The sequence below is a fragment of the Carettochelys insculpta genome, chromosome 6 (assembly GCF_033958435.1).
Source record: "Carettochelys insculpta isolate YL-2023 chromosome 6, ASM3395843v1, whole genome shotgun sequence".
Taxonomy (NCBI): domain Eukaryota; kingdom Metazoa; phylum Chordata; order Testudines; family Carettochelyidae; genus Carettochelys; species Carettochelys insculpta.
Genome location: NC_134142.1, coordinates 22703377 through 22719731, shown reverse-complemented (window position 1 = coordinate 22719731; position 16355 = coordinate 22703377). Strand labels below are relative to the sequence as shown.

The 16355-nt window shown below is 47.1% G+C and overlaps 1 protein-coding gene across 1 annotated transcript in view; it reads left to right on the top strand.

Moving 5' to 3' along the window:
* RCOR1 (REST corepressor 1) overlaps positions 1-13722 on the top strand; it is a 119556-nt gene extending 105834 nt beyond the window's left edge. Inside the window, exon 12 of the mRNA XM_074998707.1 lies at positions 10364-13722. Within this exon, the coding sequence (XP_074854808.1) occupies positions 10364-10405 (42 nt within the window). The 3' untranslated portion in view covers positions 10406-13722. The remainder of the gene's footprint in view (positions 1-10363) is intronic.
* The last annotated feature ends 2633 nt before the right edge of the window (positions 13723-16355 follow it).

Below are 16355 nucleotides of genomic sequence, written 5' to 3'. Positions count from 1 at the left end.
AGGCAAGCGGCAGGGCGGCAGCGCACGTGGCAGAGGCTGAGCCTCCGGTGTACAAAACAGCCGGCAAGTGTGGCACCTAGAGCGTCGGCCAGGCAAGTGCCGGAACCGGCAGCACGGCTGCAGGCGGCACCAATGGTGCAGGGCCAACAGCCACGGAGCCTGCAGGCACCGGAGGACGTTACCCGCGTGGCACCGCAGCTGAACGGGCCGAGCGCGGCGCCGACAGCGGGGCCAGGATCCCCAATGCCAGTACCACAGTGCCCAGTACCAGCCCCACAGAGGAGGGGAAAGGCAAGAACAAAAGCCTGGCACCGCAGCCCTTCTCCGGACAGGACTGCGCTGCTACTGACGACAAGCCCTCCCCCTGTGCTACACACGCCGCCCAGAAGGCCTAGGTCTCCACCAGCCTATCCAGAACCTCCTTTCCCATTCCTCCAACCAATGTCACCATGGCTTGGGCCACCTTCACCCTTTCTGGGATTGGATCCCCTGGAGTACTACCACAAACCAGTTTCACTGCTATCTGTGTCATTGCGGAGGTCTTGCTCTCCCAGACATCGGGGGTACACACCCCGAGAGTGGTCCAGGTCTCCATCCCCGGACCCGTGCCCGTGCTGCCATGGTCGTTCTTATCATGCTGGACACAGGCACCCCAGGCCTACGCCCAGGGGCAGGTCCCCCCCGGCCATCCAATACCCCCGTGGACACTCTCGATCAGGGATGGAAACAGTTATCTCAAGGGGAGTTAATTTTAGAACCCCGAGACTTTCCTTCACAATCCTCCAGCAAGCAGGTGTATCATCGGCCGCAGGAACCTGAGAGTTCAAAGGAGGTTTATCCTAGTGGTTCCTCCTCATCCTCCCCAGGTGAGGCCATGGCCTCCGGGGATGTCGCTCACCCGGATGACCTGAAACAGTTCCAAGAGCTGTTTAAAAGGGTGGCTTTCATGCAAGGCATTCAAACTGCAGAAGTGCAGGAGAAACATCACAAACTCCTGAAAAATTTGAGACCCCCGGCTTCATCCAAAATTGCTATCCTGCTGGAAGAAGCCATTATGGAGTCTGCCACCACCATATGGCAGACTCCGGCCTCCGCTCTGCCTATGAACAAGAGAGCGGATAAGAAGTACTTCGTCCCGGCAAAGGGCATGGAGTTCCTCTTCAGTCACCCACAACCAAATTCTTTGGTGGTCGAGTCGTCCCAGCAGAGGTCAAAGACTTCTCAGTACAAATCAGGGGGGATCAGACAAAGATGCCAAGAAGCTAGAGCTGTTTGGCAGGAAGGTATATTCCTCTTCTACCCTGCTACTGAGAGTGGCAAATTATGCGGCACACCTAGCGAACCATAATTTTGATAATTACTCCAGGCTTACTTCTCTCATCGATTCACTTCCGGAAGATAAGAAGCGGGTGTTAAAGGCAATTATGCAAGAGGGCTATGCAGCTTCGAGAACAGGAGTCCAGATTGCCCTGGATGTGCCAGATGAGGCTGCACGCTCAACGGCTACAGCAGTGGTCATATGTAGAGAATCTTGGCTCCAGACATCGGGTATCCCGAGGGACCTACAGGCGAAGATCATGGATCTTCCCTTTGACACACAAGTTGTTTGCAGACTCAACCGACTCGGTCCTCCACTCTAGTAAGGACTCAAGAGCTACACTTAGAACCCTGGGTATTTATACTCTTCCATATAGGAAGAAAAAATATTACCCTCAGCAAAGACGTTACCCATACCAACCACAGCATGTGCAGTATCAACGGGACTACGACCAAGGGCGACATCAACAACAGCAACAGTACAGAACTCCCAGACGATGTTCTCAACAAAGCCGTACACCCTTGGGACAGGCCCAAAGGCAACAAGTTTGACGGGCATGTCGAGGGCTGCACTATCACTACCATCGCGCAATGCCACTCTCGTCTCATATTCCATCATCGCCTCAGACCGTTTCACTCCCAATGGCAAAAGATCACCGCAGACAAATGGGTGCTGGAGATCATAGCCACAGGTTACGTGATCCCCTTCCAGTCGCTCCCACCAATGAAGCCTCCTTCCAGGCCTCACCTCCGGGACGCTACCCACGAGGCAAGGCTCAAGCAGGAGGTGGACCACCTTATGTTCATAGGGGCAGTGGAAAGACTGCCGGAACAATTCCAGGGGAAAGGTTTTTATTCACGCTACTTTCTCTCAGAGAAGAAAACAGGAGGCTGGAGGCCCATCTTAGATCTTCAGGGCCTCAACCGCTACTTACGCAAGCAGCGTTTTCGGATGATTACAGTCGCCTCCATACTCACGGTACTGGACGATGGAGATTGGTTTGCAGCCCTCGACTTACAAGATGCTTACTTCATATAACGATCCACCCAGCACACAGGCGCTTCCTCCGCTTCATGGTCAGCAAGAAACACTTCCAGTACAGGGTTCTTCCGTTCGGCCTCTCCTCGGCCCCCAGAGTCTTTACCAAAACCCTGGCAGTGGTGTCAGCCTACCTGCACAGACAGGGGGTGTTTATATTCCCATACCTGGACGACTGCCTACTGAAAGGGGCCTCGAAGGCAGAGATCCTATGCATGATCCGCGTCACAGCGGACACGTTTTCTTCGCTGGGCCTAGTCCATCAACCTCGCGAAGTCAAAGACCGACCCCACACAAGACATAGAGTTCATAGGGGCACGCATAAAATCTATCACAGCAAGGGTGTACCTGCCCGACACCCGCTTCTGCGCCATCAGTTCGCTGGTGCAAGTCATCACATACAGCCCCACGGTGCCGGTCTTAATGTGCTTATAGCTGCTGGCCCACATGGCTGCAGCCACGTTTGTGGTACAAAATGCCAGATTGCTCATGCGAAGCCTGCAGCATTGGCTGGCGAGTGTCTACAAACCGGCATCCCACACTGTCCACAGGGTGGTGTCGCCCACGACAGAGGTGCGCAGATCCCTGGCGTGGTGGGTAAACCCCAAGAACCTGCTAGCAGGGGTGCCTTTTCACCAACCACAAATTTCTATTTTTCTTTCTACTGACGCCTCCCACAGGATGGGAAGCACACATCGGCGACAAGGTGATGCAAGGGCTATGGTCCCCTGTGGAACAGACACTGCACATAAACATACTGGAGCTCAGAGCAGTGTTCAATGCCTGCAAACATTTTCGAGACCACATATATGGCAAAGTAGTCGGGATCAATACAGACAATACCTCTACTATGTTTTACATAAATCGACAAGGAGGAGCCCGATCCCGTGCCCTGTGTGCGGAAGCAGTCCGACTGTGGAACTGGTGTATCGCCAACAACATAACGTTGAAAGCGTCGTACTTGCCGGGCGCCCACAACGTGAAAGCAGATCAGCTGAGCAGGCGCTTCGCACTCACGCACGAGTGGCAGATCTGCTCCGATCTGCTACGACTGATCTTTCATACATGGGGGTTCCCCCAGATCGATCTGTTTGCCACCCAGCACAACAAGAAGTGTCCCCAGTACTGCTCCAGGGCAGGAGTGGGGCGGGGGTCCCTGGGGGACGCATTCATGATTTCATGGAAGGGCCCCCTACTTTACGCGTTTCCCCCCTACAGTGCTTATCCACAAGGTCATGCAGAAAGCCAGAAAGGAGAGAGCTTGCATGATACCAGTAGTCCCAACGTGGGATCGGCAGCAATGAATTCCCTTGCTTCTGTGCATGTCGGACCGCCCACCGCTCCCTCTACCGGTGGCTCTGGACCTACTCACGCAGGCTCAGGGGTCTGTAGTGCACCTGCACCCTCAGGGCCTGCGCCTACAAGCATGGCTAATCCATGGCTCAGCTCCTTAGAAAGCACATGTACGGAGGGAGTACAACAAGTCCTGGAATGTAGCCGAAGGACCTCCACCAGGAAGACTTACAAACAGAAATGGACTCGATTCACAGCCTGGTGTTCCGCCAAGCAGTTAGCTCCCCTTGACGTTCCTATACTGATAATACTAGAATGCTTATTGGGCCTCAAGAGGGGCGGGCTTTCCTTATCCTTGCTAAAAATCCACCTCGCCGCTATATCAGCCTTTCTGCATACAGAGGAGGGGCCCACGGTATTCGTCCATCCTTTAGTTACCAGGTTCTTGAAGGGGTTGGTAAACCTGTACCCCCCTCGGAAACCGCTTCCACCATTGTGGAGCTTGGACTTGGTGCTCAGCACGCTAACGGGTCCACCTTTTGAACCATTAGCCACAGTCCCTCTACGTCTCCTTACGATAAAAACAACCTTCCTCCTTGCAATTGTGTCAGCTCGCAGGGTCAGTGAGCTCACAGCAGTTATGGCAACGCCACCCTGCACAGTATTCTCAAAGGAGGCGGTAACCTTACGGCTGCACCCAGCCTTTGTTCCAAAAGTTTCTTCAGAGTTCCATCTTAACAAACCAATAGTTTTACCCTCATTTTACCTCACAGCTCTGGCAAAGAGGCACGCCTACACCTCCTGGATGTGAGGAGGGCGTTGGCCTTCTACATAGACAGAACTAAATCCTTCCGGAAAACGGACGGGCTTCTAGTGTCTCTTGCTCCCAGGTCAAAAGGGGAAAGCCTCTCTTCACAGAGAATTTCAAAGCACATTGTGTCCTGTATAAAAATGTGCTACGAGCTTCGAAAGACTCCTTTGCTGGCCCCGCCTAGGGCTCACTCCACCAGGGCGGTGGCAGCATCAACAGCCTTCAAGGGCATCGCCTTGAAAGACATCTGTAGAGCGGCGACCTAGTCATCCTACGACACCTTCGCCAAGCATTATGCCCTACATCGGGTATTCCAAGAGGATACCCGTCTGTTGACATCAGTCCTTTCGGGGGCAAGCTGCACATAAACCGATTACCCACCTCCTTTCTTGGGTTACTGCTGGGTAGTCACCTATTGTGGAGCACCCACGGGGACACTCAATGAAGAAAGAGAAGTTACTCACCGTAGTAACGGTGGTTCTCCGAGATGTGTCCCCGTGGGTGCTCCACCACCCACCCATCCTCCCTGCTTCGGACCTCTGTCTAGTGTTTTTCAGGAGCATTCGAGGCGGTTGGTCAAGGAACTGGCGGTGGCCAGGGGCGCGCAGGGGAGTGGCGCATGCCGGTGCATGCGTGATCCAGGAGAAACTGCTGGAAGAATTCCAATCTGCGGCGCCGAGCGAGCTCGACGCCTATTGTGGAGCACCCATGGGGACACATCTCGAAGAACCACCGTTACTACAGTGAGTAACTTCTCTTTTCAAGTGGAACAGAATGTAGTGACAGAGTTGTAGCCATGTTAGTCTGTACTCCAACAAAGCAAAACAGCAGAAATTTAGCACTTTGAAGACTAACAATGATTTATTCACTGATGAGCTTTTGTGGGACAAACCAATTTCCCCCCATAAGAAAGTAATGTAAATAAAGGGGGATAGGCAAAATTATGCTTTTAGTCCTTATGTGACCATCTAAATCCTAAGGTATCGCTTACTTACCATGCTGTACACTTAAAACATTTTTAAACAATATTTTAGGACATGATCTTAACCCAAAATACATTTGAAAACCATTTTTATCCTGTGTGCAGTAAGAGACAGGAGAGTAGCAGAGGATGCTGGGAGGGTGTGCTAATTTTCCATTTGCTAGATGACATAATGAATTAAGTGTGAGGAATTTTTACGTCATGTTCCTCAATGTTTCAGTGATGTAAGTGCAAAACAACTGACATAAGAGTGACTTCTGTTGAGGACTGTACTTTTTTATCAAGGACATGGGAGTATTGTGCCGAAGTAGGCTGATGCTGAGAGAGGATGGGTGGGGTACAACAGTAAAGGCAGGAAGGTGTGACAAGAAGCAAGGGGCCTGGAAACTGGACCCTGAGACAGCAGCAGGGCATCTCTAAGTCAAGCAAGCCGAACTGAAATTAAGGACTGCCATGAAGAATAGGGTTGTTTCAGTACAGCAGTGCCGAGGTTCCAGGGTCAGAACTTGAAGTCTAGGTGACACAGGAGAAGGACGTTTGAGGATACAAAGGATAACTTGGCTGGAAGGGTGGCAGGAGGAGAACCAGGTAAACAGTTGCACAGAAAATGCAGATCTTGGTTTGCCACTTGCTTAATTAGTGCCAGATGAGTTATAGTGCTGACGAACCCTTTTCTATAGCAGATGCTCAAGTGGTGCTTCAGAATCAGGAGGTTTCAAATGATGCTTCCTGCATTTTGATTTATCATTTAAGGCACGTTCATGTGCCAACGCTCGTAACTGACCACAGACCAAGAACAAATTAGAGTTCTGTGTCATCATCATTTTCTGAAATACAGGGCATGTGATAAAAGCACATGTACACCATGCACCAACCAGAGACTCCACTCTTTCTGCTTGTTTGTTGGATGTGTGTTGCTGGAAGTGGGCACAAGTGTTGACCTTGTGGAGGGAGTGATAAATCCTTGCTTTTTTACTCTCCCTCCCAATACAAGAGTGTGGGATGCAGTGGCGTTGTATCATGAACCTACCTGAAGAATTGTTTCTTCATGGAATGTGTAGTCAACATATGGTATTTCTTGCTGTCAGAGGAAACTCAGTACAGCTCTGAAGCTGAATTTCCAAAAGAGTCGGATCAATTTATCCTCATTTTGTATATGTTTATGAGCCAAGAGAGGTTCGTTCTGTATGGGGCAGAAAGGAGATTGTACCCTCTTGCCTGGATAGCAGTGCACTTCTGAGGCAACCCCAATCAAGGGATTCTTAGCTCTTTGCCTCTGTCTGTGGCTCTGCTCCTCTCGGTGATTGCACGTACAAGAATGTTGTCTGGCTCAGCAAAAGGCCCCATTTGTCTCTGCCTCCAGACTCTATCTCAACCATATCCTCACCTTTTGTGGCTCTTCTCTGCCCCTGCCCTGTATGTGCATCCAGAACCACTATCCAAGTTTTGATTCCTCATTTGATTGTCTCTACATGTAGTGCCCGTCAGGTTGCACAAGCTGCCCGAAGTGGAGATTTTTCCCTAGCCATGTCAGTGTGGTCCATGTATGCAACCTGCTCTGCTCAGGTTCTGTACTATGGGAAACAGAAGGGGCTGGCAGATCACTGTTACTCCACTTCCTCCTTACTGCTCATGGCCTAAGATGTGCAAGTGTCAAACAATGCATAAAAAGGATGCCCCAGGTTGTCTCTCACTTCCCAGACTCTGCCAACTTTGAAACTGGTGTTTTAACAGGAACTTTGAGAGATATCCACCAGGAGTCCCTCTGCAGCTATACAAACTTCCTGGAGGGTGGAAGGGGTTGTTTTGTGTTCCCACCACCACCCTGTCTTTGGAGGCCAATGTTCCCACCCCCTGTCCTTTGGGACAGAAATCTTCTTGGCATACTCCATCCAGTTCTCTTCCCTCCTACCCCTTTTTGCTCAGGGAGCCCTCACAAATGGAAGGCAGAGATTGCTCTAGCACGTCTTAGTTGAAGGAGCTATTATCTCCCAACAGCAAATGGAAAGGTATTCTCCTTGAAGTACTGTCCCTTCACCAAGATGACAGGGGGGATAAAGACCCAGTCTGGGCCTTTGGGAACTGAACAAATTAATCCACTGCCTAAAATTCAGAACAGTGTCATCAGATAACATGGCAGCAGCATCCTGAGTCAGCAGACGTACTACTTCCCCACTTTTTGTGGTGGCTATGGCCTGTTGGAATTGGTGCTTTGCCAGGTAGATTATCCTGACCGCTGCACAACTGGCAGAGATCAGCAACACCTAGTGGGTTCTCTCAGTGGACATTTCTCCACAGAATGCAAGACTGAGCTGCAGAACTCCCCTTTCCAGAGGGCTTTTGAGTATGGAACCTCTTACCACAACCATGTCCCATGTGAACAAGGGCAGAGACTTGCACTCTGGAGGGAGTTGCAGCATTGGCTATCTGGGCCATGTGTTTTTCCCATGAAATGGTCAGGGCCCTGAGAGCAATACGCAGTCATTCACTTACAGAGAATGATTGGACAAGGCCAGGTGTAAGGCATCCTCATAGCACTGGGCTGGGCCTGACTGTTCTAATACCTTCCCTTCCTTTTCAGCTCTTTGCCCAACTCTTCTGTCTTCCCTGATATGTTGGCTATTAACCCAGAATGAAGGGCAGACTTGTCCATCCCAACCCAGCCATGTTTCCACTTAAGGGCGTGGCATTTGTTTGGATGTCAGTTAGAAATGGCCTGTTCGCCTGCATCCAGGCAGTCCTGTCCAGCAGCTGATAGGGTTCTAAGAGAAAACATTACATCATAGTTTTTCCCATTTTGCTTTGTGACAGGCAAGGAACTGTGCCCGAACAGGCAGAGATTCCAGGAACACTGGGCTGACTTCTTGTCCATGGCTGTCTTAGTTCTCCCGGAGTAAAACTGACAACCATCAGTCACTTCATCCACTGGCAGACACCTGCTGTTTATGACCCGACCCACTCACCACCAGCTTCCTGGAGGCTGTAGTTCAAGTTTTGTCTCCAGGGCTGAGACCTGGGTCAGCCTGGGACTTGGATCTTGTTTTAGTGCCTCTTACTATGTCGCCATCTGAGCCCCTCGGATACAGTTCTTTGCTACCCTGTTTATAAAGGTTGCATTTTTGGTCGTAGTGATGCCCAGAAGAGTCAGAGGGGTCGGCACATTCCTGGCTGACCACCAGTGTTCCTTGTAATTTTTTCCATCCGTGGGTGGATCCAGTTTGTGCACCAATGCACGTGTGGATGTGTACCACCAATAGAAACACGTACTGCCGGCAGCGGAGACTCTGCTAATCAGCAGGGTGGCACCTGATTCTCTCGTGGGTAGCTGCCTATGTGCACAGATTACAGGGGACATGGTTGACTAACTTCTCCTTTCCCCTCCACAGTATTCCACTAATACAAGGTATCTGGAGAATGAAGTCTGAAGTTAATTGCTAAGGTGCTTTTGGATTTCCCCATCAAACAAAGCACCCATCTACTTTTTTGTTTTAGCCAAAAACCAAATCCCATCAGGGAAGGGTTGCTGTGACGCGCCTCTGGATGTATGTAAGAATCACTACAAGGAATGAACTCCTTTCTAAAGTTGCCAAGACCTGTGATTCTCAACCTTTCCAGGCTTCTTTAGCCCCCTTCAGGAGTCTTGCATACCCCAAGTTTCACTTCACTTAAAAACTACTTGCTTACAAAATCAGACATAAAAATACACTCACTCCTTTTGTCTTGTAGGAAATTTACAGGTTGTACTGACTTTGCTAGTGCTTTTTGCATAGTCTGTTGTAAAACTAGGCACACATCTAGACAAATTGAATACCCCCTGGAAGACCTTTGTGTTCTCCCAGGGATACATGTAGCACTGGTTTAAACCCACTATCCCACACTTTGCAATACACAGTGCGTGTTAAAGGAGAGACCATTTCCTCCCTGGAATTAAATGGATTTCAGGGAGCATCCTATTCTGCTTCAAGATAAATGTCTTCTCAGTGCAGTGTGTGAGAGTGCTTTCTACTCAGGCAGCATTGATAGCTTCTCCTAGCGATGTCCCTTTGTCTGACATCTGCAAACAGCAACTTGGAGCTCTGTTCACACCACCTCTAGTCAGGGGTGTTCTGCAGTCTGTGTTGTGAAGTTCCAGCCACCTGTCTTCTTCAAAGGTGCTGGTGAAGCAGTGGAATGAATGTTTTAGCGTGGTTGTAGAATCTCCATCATTGGAGATATCGAAAAACAGGCGAGATAAATATCTAATAGGGATGATACAGATGGTGTTTGGTCCTGCCCTGAGTGCAGAGGACTGGACTTGATGACCTCTCGCAGTCCCTTCCAGTTCTAGTATTCTGTGTGGCTTGTGAAGCACCTGAAATGCATTACACATCAAAGGATGGGTTGGTTGCCTTCTGGTAACCCGAATCCTTAAAGGCATGTTTGTGTTGTCTTCTATGTAGTCTGTCTGCTTTCCCCCTTTGCTGCCAGGTTTTCCCTTTATTTTGATCTGCTGGTAGGGAAGAAACATGATGAGAGGGTCTGGTAACCCCCTTTGTTCTATTGGTGCAGAAGAAAAGGAAGGAAGGGAGGTGCACATGCAGAGACCGGACAGACATTGCTAAGAAAAATCTCTGGTCTGGGGGGCACAGAGCTTTTGTGCAACACATGTAAGGGTGAGTAAGCCATCATCCTTCCTTGGTTTTCCCTGGAAACATATGCTTCCTGCGACATCACTGACAATGAAGTGGCATTAGTGGTGATCTTAGCTTGATTTATTTACAATTTGCTGAGAGTCCTGTTTCATTTCAGAGCACAGGATGCTGCTGTCTACTTGCTGTATTTGAGTTGTCTTTTCTCTTTGCTTTCAGTATCTTACACTTCAGATGAAGTGTGGGGGTGTGTGTGTGTACAGTTAAACAAATGTCTCTTTTCTCCCCTCCAGGCTACTTCTGTTCTTGATGTCAGATATGCATCTGCTTCATGAGAAGCTCGTGTAGCCTAGAACAATTTGTGTTGACTACTGTGTTATCCAGGATATCAGGTATTAGCAAACCTCAGACAGCCATCTGCATCATATCTATGTGGACAAGCAGCTATTACCAAAAAAAGGCAAACGCTTCCAGTCCTGTGCTACATCTGCCTTAATTTTTCCTCGTTCCTCCATACTGCCTCCACTTTGTTTCAAAAGCTCCATTTCGTCAGTGCCCGGCTTAAGCACGGAGACTTCTAGAACCAGTTACACCCGTGGGAAAAATCTCCTCAGCAAGGCGCTCCAGTGCTAGCTGCGCCCCCTCACCCCCCACTAATGTTACACAGTAGGAGCTCTTACAATACTTGGTCCTCGCCATAGGGTATAAGTACATATCGCTGCATGGCCTTGTGATCTCTGCTTCCTGTATAAAGTAGTTATTATTCTTACGATGACACTATGATTAGTGAGCTTTCTATAAAGGAGAGGTTTATGCACATGCCAATGGCATCATGCTTACTCTGCAATTACAGGGCATGTTAGCAAGCCTTTCTAAATAATGCAAAGTGATGTGAAGTGTAATTCCTAAGGTTGGGGTCAGTCTAAAGTTATAAATGTAACTCATTACACTTCTTGTTTGTGCAATTTTTTCTTTCTGCTATATTTGTACATGTGGTTCTTGCTTCATAGAAAGCTCACTAAATGGCTGAGCGTTTTTTATTCCTGGATATTTTAATAGCTTTTATTTAGTGTTTTTTAAAAAAAAAAAAAAAAAAAAAAAAAAAAGGGAATACATAAACAGAAATCTGTCCAATCCAATATATACCCCAGGGCATTCAGCATTCACATTGTAACGTTGAGTGAGTGGCCCATAACTTCCTTTTTCCTGACTCTCTTTGGGACTAAATCAAAACAACTTTGGCTGGTGCTTCTTCCTTGGGAACACGATTTTTTTTTTTTAAATACGCTACCATACAGTCACTCTGTCCCAGCGTTGTCATCCTCTTCAGCGCACTGAGCTTGCCAAAGCCACCAATTGCTCATTGCAGAGCAAGGGTGGGTAAGTGGTGATATGAAAGTGCAACCCTAGAATGTAGATTTCAGTCTTAAAGGAGACTGCATGGAGAAGGACAAGGACCATCTCATGACCTCATTCACTTCTGTTTATTCCCCATTTTTGACACTGTTCCTTTCTCTCAATACTGTACAGGACACAGAAGTGATCTGATGAATATGGTATGGGATTTCTGAACAACTTACTCCTGGTCTGTGGCAGCCTCCTTTTGCTATCACTGAGGTTTCTCTGACTCAGTTTAGGAAGGCAGCAAGCCAGTCCTGATATCAACTAGGATGAGAAACAGTGATGTTAATGTACCTAGGAATAATGTCCTGGGACAATACAACTGATTTCTCTGTATCAATGTAAATTTGACCCACTTTGGTTTTGGAAGCAATTTCAGTCCCGCTAAAGCAGGACTTCCCCAGCTGGCCAGCAGGTTAAGAAAGGTTCTTGCTGCAGATTTCGGGAGCAGGTTAGATGATGGCAGCAGTTGCAGTTGCTAGACATAGCAATGACTCTTTTCCAGGATATGGTAGTCATTATCCGTTTATGGTTAGTCTATTATTGATCAAAGAAATGGAAGGAATGAGCACACAATTTTTCTTGGCATCATCAAAGACCATGAAAAGTTGGCTTTCCTTTTTAATTAGCCAGAGTTTGGGCAGAGCCAAGACATAGCTTCAGAGAGGTGACAAGTACACTATGCTGCTATTTTCTTGTTCTGAAGACCTTTGTTCAATTCTTCTTTCTCACCAGGAAGCTTTTATGGTTGTGAAAGAATTCAGAGCTCTTCTTTTGGAGGCCAGCCAGTGCAATGATGGCTGGACATATGCTTTCAATGCAGAGTATACTTAAGGGATTGGGACCCAAGTGCAGGGTGGTATTGAAGAGGTTTGGGGAGAGCTATAGCCACCCCACAGTTTGCCTTAGTCTCCATTTACACACCATACACAGATACTTCTGCACAGCTGCTGGTGATAGCATTGCCTTCAAGCTGGGTACCTGGCCAGCAGCTGCCACTCTCCAGCTGCCCAGCTCCAAAGGCTGCACCAGTACCAGCAGCAGTGTAGAAGTAAGCCTGGGCAGGGGTCTGGGATGCCTAAGGTAGCCCTCAGGCCATGTTCTCACCTGTCAGGGCAAACCACCCAGGGAAGGTGGTGGATCCAGGGCTCCCAGTGATATGGGCTCTTTCTGGTCCTGGAGCTGAGTCCCCCATGCCTACACAGCTCTTTGGGCTATGAATCGAAGGGCAGTGGGGAGCTGAGGGCAAGCTACAGTCGTAAGGCAAGAAGCAGCTGCAAGAAGAGGAGGTGGGGGTGGGGTAGAAGAGAGCACTGTGTCTACCTGTGCCATGACAACTGCCAGTGCAGTGGTGGTCCTGCATTGCCCAGCTCCAGCTTCCAGCCTGGCCAAGGGGAGGGGTTTGGGGAAAGGGCAGAGCCAGCATTTCAGACCCCCACCTCCCAACTCTGTTTCTCTCACGTGAGCCCTCCCCGCTGAGAAGAGGTTGGGCTGCCCCTGCAGGGCAGCTGCATTGCAAAGTGATAGCTGCATCATGGTGGCATAGCTGGTGCTGTTACTTCCCCCAGGGTTGCTAGGGCTTCTGGGGGCATATCCCTCAGTGGTTTGTGCTGCAGTAAGCGGAGCTGCTCTGATTCTTCCCGACTGCATTGTGGGAGAACTTTTGTGTCCTGGGGACCCAGGGGAATTGTGGGAAGGCACTGGAGGACTACCAGCACTTGGCTGACTGGCCTTACTGCTAAGTCCTGGTGAGACACTGGCATTAGTGCAGCACCAGTGAGGACACAGACTCTTGGGAAGGGCCGTGTGGAATGGCTGCTCGCTCTCGGGTCACGATAACACCTGAGCTCTGACCCCTAGCCAGGCCAGCTAGCCTGGGATTAAGACACTTAAATTTGGTGAGAGGGCTTGAGGGGTGGAGGGGTGGGCAGCAGTGCAGCTGGGGATAATTCAGGGAGGAAAGACATTCTTCATGAGTGCACAGAAAGCCTGGGACAAAAGTGAGGTGTCAACTGCAAGTTCCAACACCCAATAATTTTACTCTTTCTGGAGGCCTTTTGTAAACAAAGTTTTACAAGTTTAAATGGAGATGTGACTTTTAAGTTGATTTTAAACTGGTGCAGAACAGAAGGTTGCATGAGCATGCCCTGATTTCTGTTTAAATCAGGCATATTTTGATTCATCTTAAAATCAATAACTCAATGGCTATGTCTACACTAGCCAAAAACTTCGAAATGGCCATGCAAATGACCGTTTCAAAGTTTACTAATGAAGCACTGAAATACATATTCAGCGCTTCATTAGCATGCGGGCAGCCATGCCACTTCGAAATTGACGCGGCTCGCTGCTGCGCGGCTCGTCCAGACAGGGCTCCTTTTTGAAAGGACCCCGCTTACTTCGAGTCCCCCTATTCCTATGAGCAGATGGGAATAAGGGGACTTTGAAGTAGGCGGGGTCCTTTCGAAAGGGAGCCCTGTCTGCACGAGCCGCGTCAATTTCAAAGTGCTGCGGCTGCCTGCATGCTAATGAAGCACTGAATATGTATTTCAGCGCTTCATTAGTAAACTTCAAAATGGCCATTTGCATGGCCATTTCGAAGTTTTTGGGTAGTGTAGACATGGCCAATAAAAAACAAGGGCATCTACACAGCTTCTTGCACTGTATAATTAAAATCAACCCAAATCAACTCCCTTATGTAGCCAAGGCCTAAGGAGGAGAATGGCTGAGAATCTCTTGCTTTTGTGTATGTAGAAGAATGCCACCACTTCTGATTTTGATAGGGTGTGGGGAGAGAAGTTGTCAAGGCCGTGCTGGGAAGTTCACAGTTGCTTTTTGAACATCTGCAAGCAACTTGGTGTTGGCAGTTGGGGTAAGCTGAGCTTTCTCTGTGACTAGATATATCTGAAGAGAGTTGCCCTCTCCCCTCCCAATTTGATCCCTCTGGCTCCTTAAAGTGACACCGATTGTATCAGACAAAAGCATTTTTATACCATAACTGTAATTGCCAGGCCACATGCCAACATAAAAATGTAATTTAAAAAAACAGATATTGTACCAACTAACATTTCTAGGGTAGGCCTGGCCTGAGTGTCTCCTTTCAAGTCAGTCTTGCACTATCATCTCCCACTTTCCACAAGTCTGGCAAGGCTCTGATCAGGAAAGTTGTGCTTTGGCTTCGTCCCCAAAGAAGAGGAGCATGTATAATTCATTAATATCAGGAAGAACAAAGTTGTATAATTCTTCTTGGAGAATTGCTAGCTCAGTTTAGTCTTAAGCATACAATATAACCCTGTATTTTTAACTTTGTTAGGCTTCATTATTCTCTTAGCTATTATGTTTTTAAATTCAAGAAATCATTTTGGCTTTGAAAGTTTTAAATGGTTTAGGCTTGTTTATATGACGACCCTCTTTTTTTTTTTTTTAAATGGATCAAGCATTAGATACATGAACTGGTTGCATTCTGATTAGAAGGGTCCACAAAGATTACCGTATAAGATGTAATATTCACTTAAATTTTGTTTTTTCTTAAACTATCAATGTGAATGTTATATATATTTTGTGGAATATGGGAATTTATTTCTCCTAAGTATAAGTTATTGTGCAAAAATATGGTATCGTTAAAGCAAATGATAGTTTAACTTTTTAGTTGTAGAAATCTTAAAGATAAGTATATTACATATGCATAAACAAATTACATTTGTTCTATTTAATTTTTATGTAGCTGTGTAAAGTGCTAGGTAACTGTTTTCACTTATCCATTAAAATACCTTGTTACTTGAATATTGTGGTTAACTGGTCTGAAACACAGTGATCAATTTTTGTACTATAATCTTTATAACCAAGGGAAAAAATACATGCCTCAGTTGTGCTTCACAGTATAGCAACAATGTACAATCAGACACTTAAGGCCATAGTAACCAGAACTGGTAATACAGCCATGACGTCTGTGTCTTGATATATTTAATACCAGTGGGAATAACTGATTCTTAACGTTTTTTACAAGTTTGCAACCAGGAAGACCCCTGGATTACTGAATAAAAAAGCATCATTTTTTGAGATGGTAATACAAGAATGAAACTTTTTTCCTTAAAGTGATATTCTAGCAAACATTTTTGTTCTTTCCAGGACAAATGTATGTGAAACATTACTTACTAAAATATGGTCATTGTCGCTTTACATTTAAACTGAGCCCTTTTCAGTTTCTCCTCCCAACCTCCCCCAAATCTCCACAATACGGTTGGTATTCATGCATACCAAATATGAGCCAAACTGTGCATTACACTAACTTGATTGCTGGATTTGGGAGCTTGAAGACTTTGGAAAAACTCCAAATCAGTGAACTGCAAAGATGTCACAAGAGATGTGGCTTTTGTGATACACTTTTAAAGTCTGTATGGAACATCTCATAGCCCATTCAAAATTGAATGGCCAAATAGTCACACTTTAATTTTTTTTCCATTTTATTAGCTCCAGCTTGCCTTTAGCCAGTCAAAAATCTAGTGATCATGTGCAATGCCATAAAACAAATACACTTTTCTGCCACTCCCTGGGTTAATGCAGCTTTTTCTGTTGATAGTAAAGCACAATTGCAGTGACAGTTACAGTTCAGAAGATGGAAGGTCAGTATAGTCTATGCATGTTGTATAATAATGAGTGTTTACATTCATATTCTCCTAAAATTAAATTTATACTGGAGTGTATAGTATTCCATTATGTAGATTTTATCAATTTTGTTAACTGCTTATAGATTACTTAAAAGAATTTTTCAAAATTTTAAAATATGTATAAGGTTGAGTTTGCAAATGGAAATGCTGTATAGCTTTGGAAGTGATCAAATACTTGTTGGGGGTTTTGAAGAAAGTATGTTCTAGTAATGCTGTTGTA